At 43.0% G+C, this 22,360-nt stretch overlaps 2 protein-coding genes across 2 annotated transcripts; both read right to left on the minus strand.

Annotated features, from left to right (window-relative positions):
* Window positions 1–16,414: 16,414 nt before the first annotated feature.
* On the minus strand, window positions 16,415–18,858 carry LOC122538317. The gene has a single exon (XM_043672275.1). The coding sequence runs from the start codon at window positions 17,811–17,813 to the stop codon at window positions 17,250–17,252; it is 564 nt and encodes a 187-aa protein (XP_043528210.1). The 5' UTR covers window positions 17,814–18,858; the 3' UTR covers window positions 16,415–17,249.
* A 453-nt stretch (window positions 18,859–19,311) lies between these two features.
* On the minus strand, window positions 19,312–21,889 carry LOC122538316 (ribokinase-like). The gene is made up of 8 exons (XM_043672274.1): window positions 21,717–21,889; window positions 21,318–21,575; window positions 20,812–20,944; window positions 20,577–20,700; window positions 20,330–20,491; window positions 20,171–20,262; window positions 19,894–20,082; window positions 19,312–19,625 (listed from the first exon to the last, which is right to left on the minus strand). Exons 2-8 carry the CDS (start codon window positions 21,365–21,367, stop codon window positions 19,449–19,451), a joined length of 927 nt encoding a protein of 308 aa, XP_043528209.1. The 5' UTR covers window positions 21,368–21,575; window positions 21,717–21,889; the 3' UTR covers window positions 19,312–19,448.
* Window positions 21,890–22,360: the final 471 nt, after the last annotated feature.

Below are 22,360 nucleotides of genomic sequence, written 5' to 3' on the forward strand. Positions count from 1 at the left end.
GCTGGCTATACATACATATATATATCTTGCTCTCTCCTTCTCTCTCTCTTTCTCTCTCTCTCTCTCTCTCTCTCTCTGTATCCCGATCAAGCCGCTCTGATTAGTGATTAGCGCGAAATCGCGGCAGCTCGTTCGTACATCGCCCGGATGGTTGCCAGTCTCGGCTCACTGGCTTCATTCTTTTCTCCTAAGCTATTTAATTAATGCTGAATTCTAAAAATACCGACCGTCACCGCCCTCCTCTCCCGCACGCCCTCCGCAGCCCCGGCATCAGGGAAACGAACGTCGCTCGCTCGCCCCCGTGCGGAAAAAATGTATTTGATGCTAGAATAACCCTTTCGGCGGACGTCCGCGTACTTCCGTCTTCTCTCACGCCACGAATAACTACCGCGGCTGCTTTCACACCATCAGACCATCTGCAACAATCAACTGCTCGTCTCCTGTTAACTTTTCCTCTGAAATTTCCTTCCTTCTATTCCGTGTTTTTTTTTTTTTTTTTTTTTTTTTGGAGAAGGAGACATCGGTTAAAGATTCGGATGGAGGATGCGGCTGAGGGACTCTTGCATTCGTGACAAAAGACGAATATTCCACGAGGTTAGAGACACGGAAATAAACAGTTAGAGTACACGGGTCCTCGCGGCGTAATACGTTCTATTCTCAATCCTAAGTATAGCTGTTACCGTAATAGAAAGTGCGTTCTGACGTTCGAACAACCGGCCAAGTAGACGCGTTAACACAGCGCGGTGTGTGTTTAACCTTTCAACTGCGGTAATTCACTCGAACGCGGTTACTTTCTGCGTGTTATTAAGCGGAGGTACGCGATCTACATCTCTAATCATCTCGGCGCGCGCGAACCATCACCAAACTAACCCGCCAACCTGCCACTCGTCTCGTTCGAACGTGTCGTTAAGCTCGTACGAAAGGCGTGCCGGCAAATTGACACTCGTTGGAGAAATAGCAAACCGAAGAACGTCGTAAACTTCGAATTACTTGCACTTTGGTTAAGTGCCATTTAGTTTCCGACTATAATCGCTGATACGCGTAGATTCTACGTGGCTAACGATTCGGGCAATTATTAGTTTCCACTTTGAACCTGCTCGATTTACTCCTTCGACGCACGTTTCATTGAAACCACTGTGGCTTTGAAACTAATGGACATCAAAAACAACGCGCCGGTTTTTGATAATCGCAAGTTTCAATTAGTTAGTCTAACAGTGAAATTTCCCTTTGCAGCGTCAGAAACATAACGAGGAGAATCAGGTAACATAAGTAGGAGAATCAGGTAAATCTTCAAACGGCGACGACGATATGTAATAAAATTGTTAATTAAAATTAGGCGAGATCGTAACAACTTCAATGGTCCGCTGGATTAAAGCTAGTGGTTCAGTCAATAATTGGTATTACCAAATATAAATACGTATAATTACTTTCGTCTTTAACAATTTCTTTCTTAAAGAACGTTCATTCCCAAGATGGAATAATCGTCTTGTAAATATCATCAGCTAGCTTTCTCTATTTTCTTTAACATATATATGTATTGTCATTCCATCTTTCATTCCAGTTTCTTTCTTCAAGGAACACAATCAACGTAGATTGAAAACGAAAATGCTGAAACGCAAATAAATGGAGGTTTTACTTATATATTTCACAAAACATAAATCTCGAAAAATACACCGTTAGATCTCCATAAAGTTAACGTTATGGAATTAACTCTGACAGTTCTGGTGTTGACAGTTCAAACAAACAACGAACGTTGTTACTCTCAATTCCAATTTCTTACCATCACATACGATGTCTTTAAAGAAGACGAAGAAGGAAAAGAGAAGTCACAGTGTCTTAACCTCAGTTCAGAGGATAATCGTACCAATTTCGAAGCACGCGGCTCCACCATCGATCCACTTCCGCCGATCCCAATTACGCAGAGGATCTCCCCTCTTCACCCCTGTCGGGCGCGCGACGAAAATCCGCTCAAAAGAGACCAACCCCACGAAACTACATCTCTCTCTCTCTCTCTCTCTCTCCTTCTCTTTTGCCCCTTCCCTTTGTATATATCAACCCTCGAAGCCACTCTCGGCCCGTTCCCTTCGTGAGTAATTGAATCGTCAAAATTCCCACGTCGCGGGCCAGGGGTCATCGACTTCCCTCCTCGAGACTGTGTGAATAGGAGGACGCGGAGGACGCGTCCCTCGAAGGAGGCCCGCGGGAGCCACGGATTTATTGCATAACAACCCCCCGGAGTCGGCTCGTAACCCTTGGAAGTTGCGTAGGTCCGACGGTAGAGGGTGCTGCATAGGCTCGATGATCTACTTGTTGAATGGCGAGGAGTGAGAGAGAGAGAGGAGGCAGGATATTTCTGAATGAACGAACGACTGAATGGGCCGCCGCACATGGCATAGGGTGCCTACTTGACACCGATCCGTAACCTCAACAATCGGAGTTCGCCCCGTCTTCGGATACGACACACTTGCTGACCCTGCCCCTTCTCGCATCCTTCGCCGGACAGGCGATCCCGTTTGGGGACGAATCACTTTCCCTCCTTTGTAAGTGTAATCAATTTTTATATTCTCGTTTCATTTATTTTTATACGAGATAAAAATCCTCTGACGCATAGAGACGAAATCGAAGAGGATGAACCCTCTCGTCCGCCGAAATGATTAACACAGGTAAACAATTTGATAAAATAGTGTACCTTAAATAATACAATGGTATACGTTCTTCTTTGAAATTCAAATAAGCGTTGTATAATACGTCATATAGCACTTCAACTAAACACAATAAGAAAAAGTAGCTAAGTGAGAGTAGCGAGTATTACATTATCTTAGTTACACTTGAGCAATTCCTTTCAATTTTAGTTTAATAATCGGAGTTGACATTTATGAATTGCTAAATAGATATAAATTATCCTTTGCAACATTAGAAACATCGTGAGATAGTAAAAAATCGAATCTTCAAATAATATAATTATTAGTTTGAGGTCTGAACAACTCCAGTTTGTTGTGAAAATTTTGTTCAGACATGATTATTAATTTATCAAATGAGAAATGATAGATTTTTGTAAAGAAATATAGTAGCTGTTATTATGAACAGAGAGAGAGAGAGAGAGAGAGAGAGAACGGAGTTTAGTAAGCTTCGTGATAGTTGGTAAGTAGTTTAAGTCGTTTATCGGTCCCTCGCAGCGTACCAATTATCAGAAGCCGAGGTGTCGAATGTTTCGAAAGACCGTGACGATTAGAAGTTTTCTCGACAATTTGCATGGAGTATCTTTGCATGGAGTACCATTCGATTTTTTTTTTTTCAAAAAACTTCGTGGCAACGGAACGGAAATCAGCCGAGCGAGGAAGTCAAAAGCTGGCGTAAAACCGTGTGCAGGGTTAGGATATCGTAAAAATACGCGGGACAGGGCGATTTTCCGCGCGAGCAAGCCGACGATACGCGTAAACGCGAAATCAATCTGAAATAAAATCTCGAGACAAGCCAGAGACGTCTGAGAGAAAAAGAGAGAGAGAGAGAAAGAGAGAGAGAGAAAGAGGCCGGCGCAGCGTGGCGCGCGGTACGTCGACGCGCGTTTACGACCGCCCTATCCACGAGGAAATCCACTTATCCTTTAACGTGTCCCGACAACTCGGCAACGATCGTCGTTAAAATCCGTTTAACCCTCACGCGACGAATTAAGCATCGGCCTCGTTAGCCCGCGAAATTAAACCGGCGTGCACCTACGACGAAATTAAAAACAAAACCTTTCGGCGGCTTGTGAAGGGTTGGGAGGGAAAACGGGGGGGGGGGGTGGAAGGCCCAAGACAAAATAAAAAGGACGGAGAAAAGAAGAAAAACAAGCGAGGTAGGGAAAGCAAGTGGATAGGCGATCTGATAAGCGTTTTCGAAGATCGCGCACGTTTGCCGCTCGTTCCTCGCTACGATTCCTCGAAAAACTTTCATCGAGGACACGAACGCAAGGAAAAAAAGGACAGGGGAGAGGGAGGTTGGCAGAAAAAAGCGGAAAGAAAATGGAAAAGGCCAGAAGTCGAAGAAATCCGAGTGGACGTGCTGCTCGATGTCACTTAAGGGAGGGGGCCGACGCGGGGTTTAAATCGTTTCCGGATGTACCCTCGAAGATATTCGACGCGGAGGGAGAAACGGAGAGAGTGGCATCGCGACGCGAACCGGAAGGCAAGCGCCTGGCTAAAAGATCGTCATGCACCATCATCCGAAAACTCTTTTGAATATTTTCGCAGAATAAAAAGAGATAAAACGCGGAGAGGGCGAAACTCGGTAGGATGAGGAAGGTACAGAAGGATGAAAAGGGGGTGTTGGTGGTGCAGGGAGGGGCGGGGGAGGGGGAGGGTTGAAGGGGGGAGGATGATAGCGATGGTGTGGGATAGATGTGGGTGGCGAAGGGGTGTTAGCCGGGGCGGAGACGGTGCATTACGACCGGGACAGGGCATGGCATGGCTAGCTCAGGAAAGTACAGGATGTGAGAGGAGGGGTAGTTGATGCAGGAGGGTGCATGAGGAGGAGGGCGGTTGCCCCAGTAAAAATCGATCCTCCCCACTCTTTTCCTACTTTTTCCCCTAGAGAGGTTCGCAACCATGAAAGGATGGGGCTACGAGGGTGGTAGTCGGGGGTAGGACCACCGGGGTGGTCGCGATGGGAGGGGGAGGGCTTGCACAGGGTTACCTACGTACCCTGTCTGTCTTTGTGTATCCGCGTTTCTGAATCTTCGTGAACGTTGACGATGGTGTTGGTGCGTATTTCCCCCGTGTACGTGACTCGGCTCGTCGTGTATGCGTTACCGCGTGTTGCCGTTGTGTGCGTGTGATTGAACGGATTTTTCGAGGGTGGTCGTACGTGAAAGTGTGGGTAACGTGTGTGTAGACGGGCCGGCAACGTGCAAGCGAAAGCGCACGAGTATGTACGCGCACGGATACACGTACAAATGCACCCTCGTTGCGCCTGTGTACACCTTGGACAGTTTTTTTCGTAGGTCCTCCCCAACGTTCCTCCCGCGCGCTCACCCTTCTCTCGCTCGTTCTCCCTCTCCCATTATCTCTCTCCCTCTCTCTCTCTCTCTCTCTCTCTCTCTCTCTTCCACTCCCTCTCCCTCTCTTTCTCTCTCTCTCTCCTTTACTCCCTCTTTTTTTTTGTTCCTCTATTTCTCTGTTTCTCTCTCTGCCCGGTCTGTCTGTATTGGTCCACGTGGTTAGGGTGCCTCGATCTACATGTATGTGTGTGCGTACAGTACACCTCATTGACGACGGTAAACGCCCCAAACTTTCGCAGCGTCTTCACTTTCGCGATGTTTATGACGGCGAAACCGTGTCAGCGCGTCCAGACTCGCGGAGAACGCGAGCAACGGCGAAAGCGAGCCACCGCGTGACGCCACTTTGATGAATACGCGTTTCAAACTCGACGAAATTTCGACGCTCAACAAGCTGTAAGTCTCTCTTCCCGATAGTTGCGCGTTCGTTTCTTCAAGACGGGGCATGCACTTTTTTACTTTGACGTCCCGCCAGATATAAACTTTCTACGATTAAAGTTTCTATTTTCGACAATCATTTGTAAGATCAATTATTCTGCACGTCCATTCAACGATAAATCTCCCATCGAAACGAGACTGATGTCTCACAGAAATTTTTCGGAGCTTGAAAAAAAAATATCGATTCGCTCCTGCCGTCAAACGATTCAATTTCGAATAATCAGTCGTAAAGTGTCGGTCATCGAAGAAGGCAATGCGGCTGATCAAATCCAATTCAGAGCGAGAGAGTTGTTTAAAAATATTTGGATTAAGCGAATTAAAAAGTAACTCGAGTTGCCAGAGAGTGTTCTTAAGTTCCTCGATCATGAAGCGGCGGTATCGAGGGGTTGGGAACAGAGAGGGAGAGGGAAACAGGAAAGCGACGAAGGAAGGGAACAATCCGAAAGTTAAACGCAAAGTTAATTTCCATTAAACTAATATCAATAACCGAGTACAAAGTGCAAATAATCATGGAAGTTTTAAAAATGACTGTCCTTCCAACAGCGCGACGCGGCAGGGGATTAATATTCCTTATCGAGCTGGAAGTTGCGATCTCGCGACGCGCTCGCGGCTCGCGACCGCACAAGGGTAGATAAACGATAATTACGCTTAACTGCACGTGAACTGGCAGCCGTCATTTACTTCGTCAAATATTTTCAGCGGCGAGCGAGAAATAACAAAAGAATCCGCCGCGTGTCGACGATGAGACCGTAACCATTTGTTGCATATTTTCAAAAAATTTTTCGTAGCTTAAAAATTACCCTTCGTAAGACATTTTACTACAGGTAGTGATTGAGATTCGACATCGAAACACGCAAAACGAACTTGATGCGAGGAGTTGAAAATCTTCGGCAGAAAGTTTCTTTGCCGAAAAGATTTCAAAGTTGATCGTACTCTTTCGCAAACATTCCGACACATTTCGGTGAAAACATTGCCAGCTCGGTGGCCTAGAACTTCTACAACGCGACGATCAACCAACCCAAAGAAAGCCCATGAAAGCGAGCCATCGTATATTTCTTCTGGCGAGCCAAAAATTTCCTGATCCCCCGACGATATCCAACAACCGTGTGCACTGTAACTGCGCGGGTGTTGGTTCATCGGTGTGCACGGCAGCTTCGTGTGGTCTACAATGTGGCGGTGTGTGCGCGCGTGTTGCACATGCGAGCCGGTGGTTCCACCGGCGGGCGGGGCGGGGGGGGGGGGGGGGGGGGGGGGGGAGGTGGTCGCGCTCGCGCCCGCCACGTCGTGTAGGTGCACAGGGTGCAGGATTTACGTGTGAGTGGCCGGTGCAACTGTATGCGGAAGCGCCGCCTCCGCCGTCGCGGCGCTTCTGTCGTCCGCTGCAACGATGAAAAATTACCCAGAAGCAGGGTGAAAGAGGGAAAAGAGGGTGCGAGGGTGGAAGAGACAGGGAAAGGAGGGACGGCGAGGAAGAGGAAGAGAGCGAGAGGAACGACGAAGTTTAAGGGAAAGAGAGAAAGGGGGACAAAGAACGGAACGGAGGAAGAGAGAAAGAAGGCGGAGGGAAAGAAGGAGAGGAAGAGAAGAGAACGGGGAGAGAAAGAGACTGGTGAACGGCGGCCGAACGACGCGGCGGGGTTGAAAGAGGGAAAAAGAAGAGGATAGACGAAGCGGTTTTTTCTCCAGACCCCGAGCCCGAGTCGTCTAGCGCGCTGAGTTCGCGAGCCTGACAGACAGCTGCAGCGGAGCCCTGATATATCGACCGGGCCACCTAACCAACTACCCGCACTCACTATTATACACCTGGCCACACGCACGCACCCACACAGTCGTGCCGGGGGGCCAGGCCACGCGGTGGTAGACATGCTGGCGTGTACGAAAAAAAGCCGGCACACAGAGCACACCAACGCCAGCCTCTCTTGCCGAGGTGGGAGCCACTCTTTGCGCTCTTATACACTCAAACACGTACACACCGAATTTTCTCTCTCCTCTCCCTCTCTTTTTTCATTCTGCCCTCTTCCTCCACCTCCAACTACTCCTCCCCCGGTTCTCTACTCGGCTTCGCTCTCTTCGCCCTGTTCCTCCTCCACCTCCTCCTCCTCCACTACCTCCTCCTCCTCCTCCTCATCCTCCTCTTCTTTCTCTCTGTCTCCGAACGTAACCCGTTCTCCTCTTTCTTTCTCTTCTTCGCTGCTTTCTACCCATCCCATCGCACCTGTCTTCGTCCCAACCCCCGCCTCTCTGCTGCTACCGTGTGCCGCTGGTGTACTGTCTCCGTCGCTCTTCTTCTATCCTGAAAAAGGGTGGTTGCTAGAGCGAAAAAGGGTGGCCTCCGGTAGGGTGGCTGGAGTGAGTAGAACAGGCCGGAGGATCAGCCGGAGGCCGCGGGAGAGGGAGGGCCCCGGTACCAAACCGGGGGTGGACAAGACGAGCGGTGGGCGCAGCGAACGGAGCCCAGTCAGCTCCAGGATAATTAGATCCTTTACAGGTTACCAATGATTGATAGTCTTCGAAATACGTATCTACCCTACACCACCCACGTCCCACCCTCTCTTGCGCCCCAGAGCCGCGCTACCTTTCTTCCACAAGTACGCCGAGAACGTGCACGTGCATGTGCATGTGCATGTGCACACTCTCTCTCGCGCGCGCGCGCACACACACGTACCGCGTGTACACACATGTACGAGCGTGTACACGCGTGTACACGGACACCGGGGACTATGTACGGTTTCGTAGCTCGTACGTCGAACTGCTGTGCGAGAGAGCATCGAGCCGAGGGGGTGAATGTGTACGATAAATGCGAAATCCCCTTCAGGGACGATTACGTCCTACTGAGCTTCGGCTGGGTCACGACCGGCCCTCTCTACCCCTCTATACACACACATACATACAGCCATTCCCCTCTCCCTTCTCTAAACCTTTCGCCCTTTTTCTTCTTGGCTATACACCGTCAGTTGTCCGAGGGTAAAAAAAAAAGGGGCTCCGGAATTGTTAGACTTCGCCACTTGGTCGTACCATCGACGACACCGTCGCGATCCTCGCGAATACCGTCGGTCAATTCGATCGATCCTTTCCCACGAAAAGACGCGCCTTGGTCATCCTTCCGGAAAACGTCTCTCCTCGTAGTAGAAAGTATCAGTCTGATGTCAGACCGCTATCCGACAGAGTGTAAACAGGGTCATGAACCAAGGTCCTCGAAGAAAGAAATTTCGCGTTTGACTCGACTGCTGCGAAACGTGACTTTCTCATTCTTGCGTATCGGTTTTTTTTTAACTTCCCGATGGACGACTAAAGATCACAACGATAAATCTATTGCGAGCAGCGTATCGAGAAATCCCGGCAACCGAACGGCAACAGAGTTGCAGGGATTAGTCACGCAGAGAGGTATTCGGTTAAACGGCGTGAATCTTGAAACCTCGTTTCGAGTCTACTTCACTTTTCTTCCTTCTACCTTTGCCGACTTCGTAAATTGTACACGAAAGCAGCCACGTGTAGTATCTTCGCGCAATACCGCGCCACGTTTCCGCGAAAGGAAATTATTAGATACTATTTCGTAGATGCGACAAGCGAACTCACCCCTTTGTCGTCCAGATTTTCTATGGCGGGTACATCGTTCGAACGAGAAATGTTCGATCCCCTTCGTCGTCGTTCGCGTTGCAAATTTCGATTAATTAGATGCCAGGCCATCCTGTCGTCCTCCTCACACCCGAATCTAAACCCGGCAGAAGCAATTTTTCATAAAGCCAGAGGTTTCGCCTTCAAGTTGCCAGTGTTTCGCTCTAGTTTCCCTTCCTACGTGCTTCCGTAAACCTCTCGCGCCGGCTCCTAATATATGTTCTCCTTTACTTAGGGATTCGCTCCGAAGAATAAGAGTTTCCTTATACGTTCGCTACTTTTCTTTCCCCTCTCCCCATTTCACATTTGACGTTTGAAAAATACAGTTTGACGCAAACGAATACGTAAGATGTTCGCGAGACCGGGTCAAGCGACTTTCGATTATTTAGATGCCAATGCATCAGCTGGTTATTTTCACTGGGTATCCCATATAATCAACCCACGCTACTACGCACGCCACTGGTCCACCTACGTGTGTATTCCACCGGCTTTCTGTCCCCTGGTGTTTTTTTGCGCGCGCGAGAAAATGAAGAAGAGACGAAGACGACCGAACCGCGGATTGTCATTGACGTCACGTTTGTTCGCCGATACACGTTTTGTTCGCTAATCAGGCGGCCAGGCATGCCGATATATTTTCTCTTTGACGTCAACGAGCCGCGCGCGTTTCACGCGTCGATTTGCGAAAAATTGTCCCGCGCCGCTGTCTTTTTTCCATCGTGTTTCTCGCCGTTTGACATCACCGCGATCGTTCATCAGCGCGATTAGCAAGAGCAACACGGCGACCGAGCCGCGATTGTTGGCGTATCGTCGGATCGAAGGATCGATGGCTGTCGAGGAGGAGCACAGGGTACAAAAAAGTGGCGCGCAACAAAACTCGTGGAGGATCCCGCGTACGGAATAAGAGAAACGCGTGCCACCAGAGCGTGCACACGCACTCCAGCCACCTGTTTAACCGGATAAAAGCATGAAGAATTAAGCACGCACTCCTCTGGTCCGCGCTGCGGCCTCGGTTGTCTCGGGATCCATTGAAAAAATAGCGCTTGACACGCGCTCGCATTGTAAGCACCCGGGGAACGAGGATGACGATGGGGGAGGGGAGAGGGGACGTCGGCGATATATTTAATATCGATACCGCGATTCGATGTTTATGAAGTTCGCGCGCGCATTCATCCGCGAGATTGAAATGCGGCCTGGCGAGCGCGCGCGCGCGCCCGATCGCAGAAATAAAAAGTTCAAGTAAGAACAAAGGGGTCCTGTCCTCGCGGGATATCACGTACCCTCTCCCACACCTAACCCCCCCCCCCGTAATAAAAAGTAAACAACTCTACGGCCCTCATAAATATGTATACGGCAAGACTTCTAGTAACCTGCAATTTTCGTCGCGTGCCACTCGATCCACGAGGGCGTCTCGCAAGCCGGTGAAAAACGCTGCTGGATTGGGCTTTTTCGCTTGGATCATCGAGCCGGAGGAGGAAACACCATTTGTCAAATTAATGGAAGAAATTGTTCTTATTATTAGCTGTTGCTCTTTCGCTTTTTTTTTTTTTTTTTCTTTTTGTTTTCAACGGTTAAGCAACCCTTCATTCGATTAGAAAGATCTTTAGAGGTTCATGAGAACTTTGAAATTATGAAAACGTAGAAAATATCTTATCCGAAGTAAAATAGTTTTATTACATAGAGTTGTTAATTCTGTGCTTTCGCAGTACATTGAATCAAATATAAATTTCCGAACTAAAATACTTTGTTACTGTACGCTGTAGGTTTTGCTAATTGTCAGTAAGAGTAATTTTCGCGAGTTTACCAACAAATGAATCATAAAATTTGAGAAACCATATTAATTTAGTAGACAATAATTTACTGGCTAAAAGTACTTTCTACTTAAATTCCTGGTGGTTTGCTTCAACGCATGGACACCAATGAATCCGAGAACTTCTGCATACCAAAATCTTCTGCATTCTCTTCTCGAAACGAACGTTAATATTCATTAGAAGAATACTCGTCGGCGAAAACCTGTTAAAAAAAGTAGCTGGTTAAAAAATATTTTCGTAGTTCGGCGCCGTGGCAATTTCATGGTAAATGATGAAACTGTTCGAGCACTCCGTCACGCTGATCAATTTACTATTATAAATCTTACGTGAGGCCGGATAGTGTAACGCGTAACATCGAAGGCGAGACTCCATGAAACCGACTGGGCCGGCAACTTCCTTTTTTACTTTTTTTTTTTTTTTTATCAGCCGATCGGAAATTAAAGTTGCAGGCCAAGGCGCTTTATAGCACCCCTTTCGTTTGGCTTTTTCTTCCCCTCGGTTGATCGTCGTGCTCCTTTTGTCAATTACCTCGATCGTCCACTCGCTCTCCTTTCGTTCTCTGCTCGTCTCGCTACTGTAACCGTGCTCGTTACCGTCGGGTCTAAGAATGGCTCGGGCTGACAAGTGCACCAGAGCGATGTATTTTCGGCTTTCCGTTTCTTTAACGCTTGCCTGATGTACGTGACATTCGATCGCTCGATTTTTGAGGGGGAAATATTACGAATGTCCAAGCACATCTTCCCAATGTAATTGAGTAAACTCGATAGGAAAGGAAATTCGTAACAATATACTCTTGCGTTTTTGCGTTTAAGTGATGACCAAACGGCGGATTTTCATAAGCGTGTATTTTATACTATATTTTGTATATCTTTAAATCTTCAAATTTCCTACAAACGTACAGAAATCTATGCGGTCTATCAGTCAAAACAAAAATTACGAGAAGATGTCGCTATAGATAAAGAGACAGCTGTTTTTTTTTTCACTAGTTTTAATTCCGTTAGCAAAACGAGGATTCGTAACTTTTATGCTCCGAGTCGTTTTCCTCCGATGTAATTTGAATATTGGAGCTTTTTTATTACTGTGACTACTTTTCAATTTTTCAAAGACGTAGGACACCAGCGAAAGAAACTTCTCAGGGTAATAGATTTCAAACTAGCAGCAAAAGCGTGATAATCGTTGGTTAAGCAAATGAATCTCTGATTAGAAAGAATAACGTTTTTTGATTGGTTGGCTGAGAGGGAAGCTCCACTGAAGATGTAATAACGCGGCTGCACGCGTTTAAACTTTGTTCGAAGTTCAAGTACACAGCGAAGATAAAGGGTGCGAAGTTGCCGGAAGACAACCACTACGACCGATTGTATAAGGTGCTCTCAAAGAGCATCGAGGATTATTTTGAACCCGTTCTACCTGTTGAAGGTTTCAAGCGTTCTCTCTTAAGTCGTCCCGACGCCATTTCTACCCGCGTTGTGCCCTCACAGTCGAAACTCCGTCTACAAAAATTCGATTCGGTGGCATCCGGATGAAATAAAAGTAAAAGATAGAAAATAAAAAGAAAAGGAAAACAAGAGAAATGTAGGAAAGAGGGAGGGAGAGAGAGAGAGAGAGAGAGAGAGAGAAAGAGGGAAGGAGAGGGTGGAAAAGGAGTTCGCTTGAAATCGCATTTATCTGACGACAGAAAGTGCTCCACTTTGGAGAAACGAGGCGAGAGGAAGTTCGTCGTTTCAAGATCGCCCTTTCCCAACAAAAGATGCTTCTTGCTTTCATCGTGTATCGAACAAACGACGCGGGAATGGCGAATTAGTAAGAAAAATCTGCGAATTCAAAGGCGAATGCCTCGCCTCCTTTTCAACAATTTTCAAAAGTTCAAGCGTCAACTCGGGATTGTTTTCGTCCGACGATATCCGGATTGAAAATTAAAAAAAAAAAAAGAAAAAAAATAAATCAGTCAATTCCGAGAGGAAGGAGAACAAAAAAAATATATATGTTCCTCGTGTTTTTTTCCCGTTCTGTTCTTTTTTTTTTCCCCGCCGTCTCTTTTCTATATACATATACATAGACACCTATATATAAATTTTTTTTTTTATTTTTTGTTCTCCCGCTCTCCTATTAAGAGGAAACATCGAAACGTTTCTGTTAACGTCGAAACACACCAACAGTCCATTGAAAGGGAAGCCAGAAAATTAAAGAAAAATATCATTTTTGCGTTTGTAAACCGGCCGCACTCCCGGTCGATGTGTTTCCTTTGTTGAACAAAAATTATAATAAACGGTATTTCAGGAGTTTTAATTGAAGCTTGTACTGGGTGGCCAGAGTTCTCCAGCAGAGGAAAACAAAATAATAAAAAAAAAAGAAGAGAGAGAGAGAGAGAGAGAGGGGAAAAGAAAAAAGCAAAAATAGAGGAAAGCGCGGAAGGAAGGGGTTGGAAAAGAGAAAAAAATATATATGAAAGTTTCGCGTTCTTATTTGCGCCGGGGAAAAATATAAAATTTCAGTGTACCGCCTCGCAAAAGCACGGAATACGCCGTACGCGTTTCCGCTCGTTATGAACCCTTTAACGGCCGTTATTCTTTCGAAATCCGATACCAGAAAAACTGTTTCTCTCTCCCCCTATCGATACCTTCGCCTCTGTGAGCCGTTAATTGAAAATATTTTTCACCGGGCAGCGACAATGTAAAGTAAAATCGATGGAAATTTTCTCGCAAGATGCCTCTGAATTTTTCGCTAGCCAACGGAATTATTCGTCCGTTTATTTCGTTGATTATTATCAATTAAACAGATCGACTAACAACGTTTGGAAATTGTTAGATCTTCGATTTAAACCGGTCCAAGTTAGTTGGAATGCTACTACGCGAAATTTCATAGCACTTCGGCACGAACGATTGTGACAGAGTTAAAGGAGAAATTAACCGTTAGATCTGACTCAAGTTCGATTAAAATACGCCACGGGAATTGGATAAGTAGAAATTAGATAAAATCTACGCACGACGAGTGAATCACTAATTAGTTTTAAAAATTGGACATTAATTTCGCTGTTCCTGGACCCAGTCATCCGACCCAGTCATCCCAAAAAACGATAAATAAAGTTATCATAAGAACGAGAGCAAGGCACTGCGAAGAAAGAACAAACAAAATTCTTTCTAATATACTTTTCTACGCGTTTTTCCACTAGTCATTACCTTGGCTATTTCAAATGTGGGAAAAACGTCTCTTGTTGCAAAAGGATAAATTCTTCCTTTTCTACGATGTCAATGTTTCCAAACGCCTTGAAAATTTCCATCGCTCTTTCACAAGTTGCACATGATACTCAATTCATTACATTCGTTAGGACGAGGAAAGGAAAATCTTGAAACAGTTTACGATGCACATGTACGAGCCCTGTTACTAATCTTCACTTTTTAGAAATTTCTTAAAACGATTAATATTCAATTCCTTAGAAATGAAATGACATGCTACCAGAGATTCAACACAAGAGAATGATACAAGCGATTGATTAGACTGTGGATGTTCATGTATTTATAGGAAACTTAAAGATGCAAAAATGCATGGAATATAAACACAAATACGCTCAATACATTGTAGCATGATACATGAATTATTAAAAACAGGAATCGACAAACATACACACCAAAAAATCGTTCCCCTGTAACATTTAGAGATACCCTGAACTGAAAGATCATTCGTACGCGTGTTAAAAACCGAGATCCTTCATAAACAAATAGAAACCGCGACCTGTATAAAATATTTGCCCCGTATAAAACTCATAGATGGAACATACAGAGTCATTCTCGTCAAATCTAAAAACTTCCATGGTATTAAAGAGAAGGATAAAATGCACAAGACCGCGTTCTATCAATAAACGTCCACGTCAGGGGAACACAGGGATCCCGTCGCGATGTCACAGCGTTGCATCAATCGGCGTGACGTTCTTCGGTGAATTCCGCGAGATGAGATCGCGAATTCGCCGCGTTTTCCGCGAAGGTCGACGAAGAAGTCGCGAGAACGGCGCAGCGGTTTCTTAGAGACAAGCAGACAGGGGGGAAAGACTCGCGTCTTATGTAGTCCGTTGGATCGCGTGAATGAGATTCCAAAGCGGTATGTGTCGTGCGTACGTCACGCTCGCGCGGCGAGCTGCGCGAATGGGCGTGTGATCGGTGTCGTTGCTCGCTGATTCAGCCGGCGATTTCACGTATAGACGCGTGTTACCGCGGGATTTCCTGATGCAGCACGCGAATCGCTCGAGCGTGTCACACCGTCGCGGACAACCGGCGCGGCGCGGCGCGGCGTGTGTCGCAATTTATTACGAACGAAGCACACATCTTCGGTTATCTGATCGAGAAACGACCTCGGCTAACGCACGCACGAATTTCCTTGTCTGTCACCCAGGCCTCAGGTCGTAATCATAATTTTCTTGATTTCTTTTCTTTTTATTTCAGCATTTGTCACGCTGTTGAGATCGCCAATGATTAACTGGCGGGAAAATCAATTGAAGGAACGATTGTGGCGGTGACATTTTCAATAGTTACAAAATTGAACTGCGGACTTTAATGTACTCTTGGAGAAATCAAAAAACGCAAAGACGCACATGAACCTTTAGAAATCTCCACGTTGTTTTTGCATTTCTGCAGTTGCGTTTAAGACTTGAATTTTCATAAATATCCACCGTGTTATTTATAATACTACGAGTAACATTGAATGCTAAATACACTAAGCAATTCCAAAACGTCGATAAAATTCAGTAGCTGATTAATTTTAATTTTGATACCAAGTTTATAACGCCGTTTAATCTTCTAAATATCGAACTCATTTAACGTTGCACGGAAATAGACGACAGCACTTCGATGCTGTGCACGAGATCTACACAAATTTAACGCGTCAAGTTATTGCAACAAGGAGAACATTCTTATTGACCCGCTGAATTAAATAAAAGAGTCACTTGTTCGCTTCGTCATGTGCTAGTTCTTCAAACACTGATAGTGCCGTTTCTAGTTTAGAGATGGAGAAAGAAAGAGACGCAACGTGTAAAGAGTTTCTTTCCTTCTTAACCGTGTCGTCGGTTAATTAAGAAGGATTTCTCTCAATCTTGGGTTTTCTGGCCACCTGCTTAATATCGGATGGCGCATGGCTCATTTATTCATGGCAATTTGATGATCAAGATCTCGAAAATCCCTTGGTATTTTCTGAATCACACGCATTCTCACGCAAAAACTCTAGTAGCTACTTCACGGTTATCGATGTCGCGAAAGAGTCGAAACGATTTTATTAAAAGCGAGAGGTATAAATTAGAGACCAACTGCTGCGAGGATCTCTTGAAAGAGAACTTCATCGACGCTTTATTTTCAGTTTAAAAGAACAGATCTTTTTCGCGAACAGATACAAAAGAGAATTCATAAAAGTATTTTATAACGATTGTAAACTGCGAATTATCGAATTAATGCATGCTCTTGGAGATATAGGCAAGCTATATTCTATCATCATTTGAAAATGATGAAAATAGACAAAAAAATATTTGAGGGAATTGGAAAGAGATTACACGAAATGTTTATTAAATATATCGTTTTAATAAATATACTTTTTGTCATAATATAACATCGTACAAAATATAATATTTCGGATAAAAAGATCGTAGTACAAATATGTTAGTAGATCGTTTATATATGTTCTTGATAGCGTAGAAATTTTTTGAACATTGATTTTTTTTTATAAAAAGTTACAACTTACGACTATAATACCTATTGTTCTACAAAAAGTAAATAAGAAAATAATAAGTAGTATGAATAATAATGATGTTTAGAAAAAGAAAAAGAAAATGATAGTATGATGCATCTATCACATTGTTTGACAACAGAAATAAATAATCGACACAGAAGATAATATCTTATTACATAATATTACAAGGATATAGTTGTCTATGGAACATTGAGTATTGAGCAAATCGAGATTCCCCGTCTCATTAAGCGTCATTAAACGTCATTAAGCATTCCACGTTTTGCAGATCTGCAATTGTAATTGGCTTCCAACTTTGATTATACTATAGCTAGCTGTCAAGCTAAATCGTCTAATAAAAAAGACTAGTCATTCACCTAATACAGATCTGGACTGAGAAATCGTAACTAACAATAAAGTTCTTAATATCTAACAAGATACTTAACGCCTACTGAATTAGTGCAGAGTTAGTAACTGTAGTTAGCACCTATTCTATATCGTATACTAAGAGTATTTTTTTTTTTTTTTTAATAATTGAATGTCTTATTGTCACTAACGAATATTAAAAACAGTCGAGTCGTCACCTATAGGAACTTCTGTTTAACGCGTTCACATCTATTCCAATATTGACGAATTAAAGTTTATCGTTGTTAATCCAATTCTTTCATGTTATGATCTTTCATCTTGATCATATGAGGGTGTGCACATACGCATCCAGTGTAGATCATCACCATCTCGTTCGCTTTACCTGGGATAGAGAGATCTATTTCGTCATAGGTCTGTATGCAACAATGAGGCTGGTTGCTCTGACACCTGTTACCAAGGTTGTTCGGCTTGCACTTGATGTGATGCAGATTCTTCAGTATCCGATCGCCAAACTCCTCGCCGACTGGCTCGATCGTGTAGCTGCAGATCGATGCGTTCTGCAACTTGCTCACGTCCATCACGTACATGTTGTCTATTTCCAAATTGCGTCGTTGTCGCGGCGTGATCATCGAATTCATCGATACGTCGTCGATTGTCAACGAACTCTTCGTCTTCCCTCGGTTACTAGACTCGAGCAAATGACGTATCTCACGTAGCTGTCGGTAGATACCCTCGTGGCGAACGTGGAACCTCTCCGACTCTATTCTCCTGGCCTCAATAAATTCTTTCTCTGTGAAGTTCACAAGCAAAATGCAAACGAGGATCCCGACGATGGCGTATAGCGACATGATTCCAAATTTGATTGAATTCGATTTGTTGAACTGGAAACGATGGTAAAATACGAACACCGTTCAGTATCCGAAGAAGAATTTTCGATCAAGATTCTCGTCCGATATTCGTTTTCACTGAGATATACTCTCAGTCAGCAAACCTTGGAATTAATCGAGAATAATCCTCGGTATACAAGAGTACGTTCTCGGATATATCTGGAGGCTTGAATCGTTCCTGGTGGTTTACTGAAAACTGAGTGAACTCTCCCTGTCTCGCTGGAGTTTTAAGGTAGAGAAAACCGTGGGTGGTAGCCACCGCATCTCTACCTTGAGAGTGACCAATCCCCTGTGCCGTGCCAGGAGGCACCTAGTTTCCCATCGTGGTGCTTTCTTCGTTATTGACCGTTGACGTCAACGGGGGCCCTGTTTCATTTCCTCTTGCAGCACCACGCGTTCCCTTAAATATGTAATATAGCGGTGTTTTCCGGCACGGACGTCACCGTCCATCTATGGAGGAAGAAAAATGGCCAACCGGCTGGCATCAGCCCGTACGTTCGCGGAAAATGGGAAAAGGGAGAGATGGTGGGTCGTGATTCCTCAACAGAGATGGCCTCAATAATGGATACCAAGCAAATCCTTTCCCTCTTGGCATTTACGTACGACACATTTCACGTGGCGGATTTCTTATGCAGACGGTGACACGATCGTGATCAAGAGTTATCACAGGGCACGCACAGGTTGATTGACTCGTTAATAACGCCGGGTTCAGATGAATCAGGGGCTCCAACAACCAGACACTTTCTCACTTTCTTACGTAGTAAAGATAATGAGCAAATTTGATCCCGATGATTCTCTAGTAAATTCTCGGCATCTATCTACCACTCGCAATGTCTCATTTTCTCGGTCGGGGAATACCAAGAATCTTGTCACGTAAACGTCACCTGAGACATCGAAGATCTTGACCGTTTTATCAATCTGTTCGTTTTAAAGTCAATTTTATTCTCGGTCCAACGTCGGGATTTAGCGTAATTTAAAATTGGCAGCAATCAGAGTTTGATCTTTCTCGCAATTTTTCGCTCGTTACTTGTGTAGAATAAATTTTTTTTTTTTTTTTATGGAGACGCGTGCACAGTCTCGACGTACAGTGAGTCAGAAGAGTGTTCGATTTTTCTAAAAATATGAATCACTATCTTTCGGAAATCGTAATGCCGAAGACTTTTTTATCTATATAATTTACATCAATATCGCTGAACATAAATCGCGGTCTACTATCCGATTGTTTTATGGGATGGGGAAAACTATGGGATGAGAGGGAGTTCTTAGAATTTTGTAATTTGTCATCCCAGTAAGAGAAACTTTTCAACATTTCAGAAATTTATGAAATAGAATGATTAATTATCGTAATGTAAGTAATATAAAAAAAAAGTAATAAAATAAAAAAATTTTATTCCGTATAAGGATTGCTTCGTTTTTATTATCAGATGCGTCGACAAAAAGTGAGAACAAACTGAATTATATTCGACACAAAATAAATCACCGCTCTTTCTTATTTTGTTTATTTATAGTAACAGTATTTTCTCATTATTAAAATTTAACATAACAGAAATTATAAGAATGTATCATTTTTATAGAATGTACAAGATTTTTATTAATTCAAGCGAATAGATCCGGTGACAGACTGCTCCTGTTCGGAAAACTCGCGTGTGTGCCAAATTTCAACACAGATTCCGTGGCAACGACGCAAGCTCTTCGGACGCACTCGCCCATCGAAAGCGTTGGGTGATAAGCTTTAAAATATGCAAAAGCACCCAGAAATGCATCTCCAGCTCCCTGCGCATATATCGTGAATATTAGCAATGTGATTTCACAGATTGTCATCCCTTTAGCTTATAAATTAATTGTTGAGCACGAACGCGTATTTTTTTCTGTAAATCATGCATAATAAGGAAACAAAATAGCAAACTTACAAAAGTAAGTACAAAAGTAAAAGGATTAAGAGAAAGGTGAAAATCATTTTAAAACTAAAAAAAAAAAAAACAAAATACGCAAATATTGTAGATATATCTGCGTACTAAACGAACGTGATTATTCAACACACCGTTGTATCCACAGGTTGAACGCGAGCAGTACCGACTTTTTTAATAGTTCTGTCTTCCTGAGACGCGTACACAGCTCCCTGTTCTCCAAGAGTAATAATCACTGTGTTACAACCCTTATCCAACAATTTTACAATAGCCTGCTGTATACTTGATGATCCCTGTGGCTGCACTCCAGTTATAACTTCCATCTACAAATGCATATTTGTTTCGATTAAGTAAAAATAAGAAATCCTAACAAAATAAGAAATTAATTTTATAATTCCAGTTCGAGGATACCTCCGTCTCGTTAACGCAAAATATGTCACAGAGTTTCCATAAGTCTGGGTGGACATCTTTAGTGGCGGGTGCCCCATTCACAATCGACAGACCTATTGTATTATATTTTCTAGCTAATCTATTGGTTCCATGGAAAAAGGAAGCATCGCGATAACTAACCGTGGCCTTTGAAAATCTTCAAAGCGTGTAGAGTGATTTCTAAGGGTATTTCGAATTGGCATAATAAAACGGCAGCATTCTCAATCACGTTGGTCGCTGAGTCCACATGGTTGATAGTCATCAACGCGTTTGATCCTAATACAATTACTATGCTGTTTTCGCCTAAAATTATCAAATTTTATGCACTTTGGACATTTATAGAAATAAATTTCATTAAAGTCTGACAAGATTAGACTTGACTACTCACCATTCTCTGCAACAGTAATGTGTGCTATTCCACTGTGATGGTTTGGTTGTATTTGAACATAAGCATCTATGTTTTCTTCCTTAAATATTTTTAAATACTCTTGACCATAAATATCAGAACCTAACTGTACAAGAAATTAATTAAAACAAAATTTGATTAAATTTATTGCTTGAAGAATGAAATTATTGTATGTAGAATAGTTAATTAAAGGACTAAACAAAACTAAAACCCGTACAGAAGCAATGATTGCTGTAGCAGCACCAAGTTTACTAGCAGCTATACATTGATTAGCACCTTTTCCACCATACTTTATTTCGTATCTATTACCAATTATTGTTTCACCAGATTTTGGCAAACGAGGAGAAAAGCTAGAAAAGAAATACAATCTTATCGCGGTAGAAGATGAAATGGCACAAAGTAAACATAATGAAATAGAGTAATAAGTATAATAAGAAATATATTTAATTTCAATATGAAATTCGAATAAGTACAAATGTATATTTTTCTAATGCATTTAACATCACTAAATACAAAGATTTTATTAAAAAAAATATAAAAATGAAATTCATATAGAAATGTATCATATCAAATTAGTTTCAGTTATTGAAATATAGAAAAAACTTTACAAATGAAAAAAAGTTGTTTTTTATTAATCTTTATTTTGTAATATTAGCACATTATAGATTTTCCAGAAGGTAAACCAAGCTACTTGTACCCATGGTAAGCAAAATTATCACTTACCAAGTGAAATCAATCATGCATGAACCAACAGTAACAATTTTTGAAGACATTTCTTTACAATTTACTTGGGTGCTATTTAAGCTTTTAAAAACAAGAATCTTTATTGAGGTTATGTAAGTGGTTTGCCTGTGGAAACTGGAGCTTTTAACGGAAAAGCGTATTTATAGTTCACGTAAACTGATAAAAATGATTATCTGAATTTATCAAAATTATCGCATGGACCATTGAATGCGTTCAATTATTTATTATAGATATAACCTAAATGAAATGAATTATGCAAGTATGAAAACAATACAACCTTAGTTTCACATATACAATTCGAAAAAAAATAAATGTTAAGATCTTTATTGTTGTTTAAATTCTAAAATACACATTTCATTGCACAACAAATGTACATACATGTAAACATTATTAGTTCATACATGTCATCGTAATAGATAAAATTATCTTCTCCACTTTTTAAGATTTATAATAACATTTCAAGTTATGGAAAGTAACAACATGATTGCAGTTAAATGAAAAAGAAAAAACAAAGATTACGCTGATATTTTAAATGTACGGACATTGACTAAAGATAGAATAGACATCACTTCGTCATGGACATCCAAACACTATCACCATGTAGCGGTGAAACGGTGGAACTAATCGCTCTCTCTGTCTATATCGCATACTATTGCGCTCCTTGTCTGGCTCGCAACATATATCTATCCTTATCGCACAGTATTGTGTTCCTTGTCTAGCACGCAAGATATATCTATCCTTGTCGCACAGTAATGTGGTCCTTGTCTACGAGCAATCAGAGTGCTGCCATCTATCGGATTTTTCATTTTTCTCATTTTAGTTCCACTCCAAGTTGAGAGGTGCATAGATGGCAGCACCATCCATAGACAAGGAAAGCAATAATGTGCGACAAGGACATCCTTCGATCTATTGAAAAAAAAATTCAACCTTTTACACACACTTTTTTCTAAAACAAAACATACATAGAAAGAAAGCGGCGAGCCTAATTTTAAGGAGGCATATAAAAAAGTTCGCAAATTATT

Source organism: Frieseomelitta varia, unplaced genomic scaffold, assembly GCF_011392965.1.
Source record: "Frieseomelitta varia isolate USP_RPSP 00005682 unplaced genomic scaffold, Fvar_1.2 scaffold_984, whole genome shotgun sequence".
NCBI lineage: Eukaryota > Metazoa > Arthropoda > Insecta > Hymenoptera > Apidae > Frieseomelitta > Frieseomelitta varia.

What these genes read in the sequence shown, in the direction of transcription:
- LOC122538316 (XM_043672274.1), bottom strand. Translation starts at nt 21,367, where the DNA reads ATGTCTTCAAAAATTGTTACTGTTGGTTCATGCATGATTGATTTCACT. An exon ending in TGCATGATTGATTTCACTTG is followed by an intron (nt 20,945 to 21,317) that starts GTAAGTGATAAT and finishes TTTCTTTTCTAG; the next exon opens with CTTTTCTCCTCGTTTGCCAA. An exon ending in TTCAACCTGTGGATACAACG is followed by an intron (nt 19,626 to 19,893) that starts GTGTGTTGAATA and finishes ATATATGCGCAG; the next exon opens with GGAGCTGGAGATGCATTTCT.
- LOC122538317 (XM_043672275.1), bottom strand. Translation starts at nt 17,813, where the DNA reads ATGTCGCTATACGCCATCGTCGGGATCCTCGTTTGCATTTTGCTTGTG.